The following is a 6,630-nucleotide window of genomic DNA, read 5'->3' as shown; positions in this document are numbered from 1 at the left end:
TTGTTAGTTTATTTAGTGTTGATTTTAATTGTTTTTACTTAATTTTTCTTCAATTTTTGGATTACTTAAATCATATTAATTTATTTTATAATTTTAATACTTAATGAAACTTTAAGATTTTAGAGTTTAGGGTTTAAGGTTTAGGATTAGAGTTTAAGGTTTAGGGTTTGCTTTAAAGCTATTATAAGGTTCTAAAGCTTTTCTGCTACATTAACATGGCATAGAGGCATCAAAACCTCTTTTTGTAGTTTTATGAGGCATTTCCTTCATTAATGCATTTCCTAATTTTCAGAAAAGAAAGTAAGGAAAGGGTGAGAAATTAGAAATAATATTTTAAGCTATATTTCAATAGGAAATGGGAAGAAGAATAAAAAAAAAAAAGAGGAAGTGTACGAGTACTTTAGGGAATCTTTTGAGTCGAAAAAGTGGCAATTGTCGAGTATTTCTTTCAAAAAAACTAATCATAAGCGAATAGGAACTATCTAGAATCAACGGCATCAATGGAAAGTTTGAAAGAGAGTGTGAGAGTGTGATGGCTCAAAAGCCCCAAGCATCAACAGATTTAATTTTAATTTCTTAAAAAGTAATAGGGAACAATGAAACAAGATATGTTTTCTTTTGTTATTGACTTTTTGTTTCACTAAAAATGGAAAAAAAAAATAGATTAAACTCATCATCCATTATCCTCATACCAAAGGTTGATAGCCCAACAAAGTTGAAAGGTTATCACCCGATTAGTTTTTATCAATTCCACGTACAAGATTGTGGCAAAAGTGATGGCACGAAGGTTGAAGAGAGTGGTTGCTTCAGAAATTAATGTGACAAACTGCTCTTGTAGGCAGGAAACAGATCATTGATGGGATTTTGTTAGCAAATGAAATAATTGACAATATGAGGAAGAGAATTGGTAGAAGATCAAAAAAAGCCATACTGAAACTTGATTTTGAGAAGGCATATGACAAAGTGGAATGGTCATTCTTGTAGCAAATCATGAAAAAAATGGGCTTAGGAGAAAAATAGATTTGATGGATTTGAAGAGTGCACTTCATCAGCAAAAGTCTTGGTGTTGGTGAACAGTTCGCCTACAAAAGAATATGCAATGCAAAAAGGTTAAGGCAAAGGAATCAGCTGTCCCCTTTCCTTTTTATTATGGTTATGGAAGTGTTACATTTATGGCTCATGCAAGTAGAAGGATTGAGGTGAGAAAAAGGAGAACCTCGATATCACACTTACAATTTGCAGATGATAAACTTAAGTAGAATTGTGAATGTGAAAAGGGTGTTGATTGCTTTAAAATGTTGCTGTGATTAAAGATAAATCATGGGAAACTAGTTTATCTTTGGTGAAAGACACAAATGAGAGGTATGAAGAGTTAGCAAGAAGATTGAATTGTAACGTGGGCTCAATATCTTTTAATTCTTTGGGGATGCCTTTAAAAGCAAATCTAGGTAGAGTGAGTATGTGGAATTTGGTAGTGAAAAGATTCCCAGATAGGTTAGTAGGGTGGAAGGGCAAACTGTTTTCATTTAGGGGGCGTGTCGCATTTCTAAACTCAACACTATTATCTTTACCTGTTTACTGTATGTCCTTGTATTGTACATATTAATATTAATATTACACATTCATTCTTCTTCGTTGTTATTTTACATATTGAAAACTTAAAATCTCAATTAGGAAGTTGGCATTTCCATCATATTCCTAGAAATGATAATGGTTTAACAGATTAATTTACAGAAGTTGATGTTCAACGTCAACAAAATATGATATTAATGTTTAATTAATATTTTACCCTAAATTGAATGGTTGGGTTTAGCTTGGATGCTTTTGACATGTACTACTTGTATTAAGTTTTTTAATAGAGGCACTTTCCTTTGCAAAAACAATTGGCAAAACAAAGCCAAATGAGCAAAAATGAGATGAAGTTACTTTGAATATTTTGTAATGTTAAGGGCTACATAACATTTTAATTGGAGTAGCCCCCATTTTCCAACTCTGTCTCGTCTCTTGTTTCATCACTTCCAATCCTTTTGTATACAAACCTATTAGCAATCCACAGATAAACACAAAAATTCACAGCATTCAACCCTGCCAACACCCAATAGAAGTAGTTAAGGTGTGCACGATTAAAATTATTGCCCAACCATACATGTTCATTCCTTGAGGTAATCTTTTGCAGAATAGCAATGATAGCATTGTTGATAAAGCTCGCAACTCCCACTATACTTACAAAAACAGCAGCTCCTAAGCTTCTCATTCCTTCAGGCATTTGATCATAGAACAATTCTTGTAATCCAACAATGGTAAACACATCTCCAATTCCAATGAGCACGTATTGCGGAAGTAACCACCAAATGCTCATTGGCACTACAATTTTCGGGCTGTCAACAAGGCCATAGTTTTTTGCAGTGTTGATCCTTTTGGTCTCTATTAAGCCTGCAACAACCATGTTAAGTATAGAGACAAGCAAACCGATTCCTATCCTTTGTAGCATTGTTATTCCTGTCCGATGTCCAGATATTTTTTGAGCTATAGGGACAAAAACCCGATCATAGATTGGGACTGCAATGAGAACTGTGAGACCTACAATGCATTGCATAGCTGCTGCAGGAACTTGGAAATTGGATCCCATTGATCTGATCATTGTGCTGCCTTGCTTGACGAAAAAGGTTTGTAATTGAGCTACCACAACAAAGAACATCAAGCCACTCAGCCATATGGGGATGAGGCAAAGTACAAGCTTAACTTCTTCCACTTGGTTCAATGAACAAAGCCGCCAAGGATTCTTGGTCATGCTCATGGCATCAACATTGTCAATGATCATGGCTTTATCCAAAAATCTGCAAATTCCAAGTACTCTAGTGTAAAGGAAAAGGTTTTTGTATCCCAGATTTCTTTCCTTTATTGAAAGTGGAGATTTGCTTCCTTCAAAAAAATCCAGTACAGTGGCTTGGACATTCTTACCAAATTGGAATGCTTGACTTATTTAATTGAGCGGTAACCTTACCTGAATTGCTTTGTACGAGCCAAGGTGCGGCCCCTAGTTTGACCACAAGCATAGCAGTCACTACTCTGATCATCCAAACAAATGCCCCTGCCACCGTGCGTCTCACTCACGCGCCACTTCTTTGCCGCTGCAAATAAGACCTGAGCCACCCTAGTGAATGGGCTCCCTGCAGGACTCTGCTTTCTGTACCTCTTGATTCCAATCAAAAACAATGCAAATGCCACTGCCAATGACCCTGCTAGCACTCCAAATCCTGCTGTCCAGCTAACATTATCCTACATTTGAATGTATCAATTTCGATTAAATTCAAATAGTTTGATCATTTTTCAAGCCGAATTTAAGTGCAAAAATTAAAACTCAACTACGCTCAAGCTCAAATCTGACACTATATGGGATCGAATTATACATACACTCCTGGTAAAACAAAAGAATTTGTCATTACCTGCAGATAAACAACAGCAACTATTGCCAGAGAAGACCCAGTAACTATCCCTAGGTACCACCAGTTAAAGAATGAACTTTTGGCAGCCTTCTCTTCAGGATTGTTCTCATCGAATTGATCTGCAGCAAAGGCTTGAACGCAGGGTTTGTGCCCTCCTTCGCCTATGGCCAATACATAAAGTGCTGTGAAAAACACAGCTTCCCTGGAATGCGTAGGAATTACCGAGACTGATAAACTCAACAAAACCATACCCTGTAATAGTAAACATTGATGGTTAAGTAACATCTCATTCAAAATGAGAGATCCTGGATTATGAGCCTGTAAAAATTCGAATGAAACTTGCCAGGAAGTAGATGATAGACGATGCAATAATCGTTTTGAAGCGGCCAAGGTAAGAATCAGCAATGAAAGCTCCAAGTAAGGGAAAAATATAGGAGACACCAACCCAAGTATTGACATTTTCGACTGCTGTGGCTATTGGCTGCCCAAGATTATTTGTTAGATATGTGATCAGATTACCAGCCAAGCCATAGAAAGCAAATCTCTCAGCCATCTCCACAACTGCAAGCATGGCTATGTACAAGTTAAAAGAGCTAAAACTAAGAACAAAAACAAGTTTGAATTCATCGTGGTCACTTACATATTATGAATATGGCTGCATTCCAGCCTCCTCTGGGAGATTTTGTACGGCCATTTTGGGTTGTAACTGGAGCAACTAAGCTATCCATTGAGCGGATCTGAAGTAAGAAAAGGTTGGGGTGGCCTGCAGGGTCTGCTTGTCCCTTTTGTAAAACGTGTGAGATGTTCTTGCTTTGGGCATCCGAGTAACTATGTCTTCATGGTATTTCCTTCGCAAGGTTAAGTCCGTGTTAGATATTAAGGCAGAAGATGATCCGAAAACCCCAAAAAAGGAAGGATATTAATGAAGAAATCTGTGTCACTAGATTCCCTTCCACTTGTTACTGTTTGATTGAGTCAGATAATATCCATGGTTCTGAAGGTTTGATTTAGTTCTTGCGATTGCTGGGCACATGTTTTGTTATTTGCTTTTTCCACGTTTAAAACATTGCTAAAAGGCAAAAACAATTGCTACGTTTAAAACATTGCTAAAATACATAAAATTTTTGTCTGATAAATGGCGCATTTTTTTATATTATATTTTAGACTTGATTTAAATTAAATCAACGAGATAAGTTTTTTGATCTGTAAATCAAAATACAAAATTTTAGAATACGAATATATGTTACCTAGGTATTATTATTTTGAGAGTTATTATTTAGATATCAAATTAGTATTATTTGTTATTTATATTCAAGTCCTTCTCAATGCTTTGGTGTGATTTATGGAAAATTCTCACTAATTTTAAAAGTAATAACAAATGTTGTTATTTTCTTGAAAAGAGGTATTCATGAATCGAGTTGAGTTGGATTAACACTTTTAAATTTTTTATTTGAGGCCAAGCTTGACTCATCCATTTAAGCTCATTTAATTTAAATTTATTATTTTATATTTAATATTTTTAAATAAGTTTTAAAAATAAAAAATTTATTAATATCATGATTAGACTCAAATTTTAAAAATCCTTTCTAAGACTCAAGTTAATTGAAATTAGGCTTACGGGTCTGACAGGTCGCCCAACCCTTAGATAAGTCCAGTTACATTGTTGGTTTAATTATTTTTAATGAAAGCAGTTGCTTTTCTTTAAATTTTAATTTATTTATAGTTCTTCATTTGCAATATTTATTTTCATATTTGATTTTGAGCTTACCATTGTTTCTTCATTAATCTTGGAATTGGTCTTAGCTATTCTTTTGATTTTTTTTTTAATTGTCAAGCTTTATTTGCTTTTTAAAGAAAAACCTTACATTGAAAATATTTTCACAAAATTCTCCGAACGCTTTTTGTGTGTGTAGAAAAATTCCTTGATGTAAAGAATTTCCAAATATATATCTTGTCACTAAAGTCTACAATAATTCCACTAAATTTCTTCATTAGTAATTAGTTTTTCACACAAACACATATTTATATTTAAAAGATATAAAGAGCAAACCATTGTTATATAAAGATATTTTAGCAAAAAATAATTGTAAATAAAGGTAAAAATCTTTATGAAATTATTATCGATTTTTTCTTTTTTCTTTTATGTCACTATCAATTATCCCTTTTCTAAATTTATTATTTTTATAGACTTCATGAGTTTATTTATATTTTTATATTCAATTTTTTTAACATTCAACATGATTAATTTAGTGAATATAGCAAAAAAAAAACCTTTAGAAGCTTTCCCTTCTCTAACAAAATTGTTACTTCAAGTCCCTTAAAGGAATTTCATTACGGAGTATTTTTAATATTTTGTGTATATATTGCAAACAATTAGAATTCCAAAGCAATAAGTAATACAAAATTAACAATGAAATAATTATAACATGCAAGGCCGGGAACCCAACCGCTCAATGCGAAATGAAATCGTTATCAATTTTTTTTTTGTCAAAGTGTAATTAGTTATCTATTTGAGTCTATTTGAGCCCGTTTCTTTAAAATGTTACCTTAAGCTTCACCTAAGTTCATTTTTAAAAAAATTAGCTCCAGTCAACATAACAGTTTTAAAGTTCAGAATCACAGTTACACACAAAAAGGTATTAGTAGAGATGCCAACAGGTAGGGTACATGTTAATTTTGAGGTACCCAAACCAAAATCCTATAAAAAATAAACTACTTGAACCGTATTAACTACCCGAATATTTTTTAAAATTGTTATTCTAACCCTAACCTTAATACATCTCCACTACCCTATAATTACCCTAACCCATTTAAAAACTCGATTATGTAAAAAAATTATTAAAATACTATTCATGGGTACCTAATTACCCGAATCCAAATCCGTATCCATATACAATAATATTTCTCTTATACATTTCATATAATTTACTAATAATTAAATTAATTAAAACGCACAAATAATAAAATTTAAATTTAAATAATCAAAAACAAATGTCTCAAACATAATTAATGAATTTATTAGCTATGGCTTTTGAAATGTTAACACAAAATATAAAGTAAATATATTTATATTTAAAGTGTGTGTACACTAAAAGTATTTTAATATACATATATAATAGTGATTATATTTCTTATAAATGAACTCAATATATATAACGTATATATATTAAAAGACATTACAAGT

At 32.7% G+C, this 6,630-nt stretch overlaps 1 protein-coding gene across 1 annotated transcript; it reads right to left on the bottom strand.

Moving 5' to 3' along the window:
* Positions 1-1,963: 1,963 nt before the first annotated feature.
* LOC110426326 (protein NRT1/ PTR FAMILY 5.4-like) lies at positions 1,964-4,174 on the bottom strand. Its single transcript, XM_089785277.1, has 5 exons — positions 4,087-4,174; positions 3,790-4,007; positions 3,447-3,698; positions 3,005-3,279; positions 1,964-2,837 (listed from the first exon to the last, which is right to left on the bottom strand). The coding sequence occupies exons 1-5, from the start codon at positions 4,172-4,174 to the stop codon at positions 1,964-1,966; spliced, it is 1,707 nt and encodes a 568-aa protein (XP_089641403.1).
* Between the last annotated feature and the right edge of the window lie 2,456 nt (positions 4,175-6,630).

This window comes from Theobroma umbraticum, unplaced genomic scaffold, assembly GCF_002168275.2.
Source record: "Theobroma umbraticum cultivar Fairchild unplaced genomic scaffold, ASM216827v3 scaffold_55.0, whole genome shotgun sequence".
NCBI classification, from domain to species: Eukaryota; Viridiplantae; Streptophyta; class Magnoliopsida; order Malvales; family Malvaceae; genus Theobroma; species Theobroma umbraticum.
The sequence above is the reverse complement of the archived record's forward strand: the minus strand, read 5'-3'. Positions and strand labels throughout refer to the sequence as shown.

Bases quoted from the DNA above. Each gene is read 5' to 3' on its own strand.
- LOC110426326 (XM_089785277.1), bottom strand. From the start codon at position 4,174: ATGGATAGCTTAGTTGCTCCAGTTACAACCCAAAATGGCCGTACAAAA. The intron at 4,008-4,086 runs GTAAGTGACCAC...CCATGCTTGCAG, and splicing joins TGCAGCCATATTCATAATAT to TTGTGGAGATGGCTGAGAGA. The intron at 2,838-3,004 runs GTAAGGTTACCG...TGGAATTTGCAG, and splicing joins GCTCGTACAAAGCAATTCAG to ATTTTTGGATAAAGCCATGA.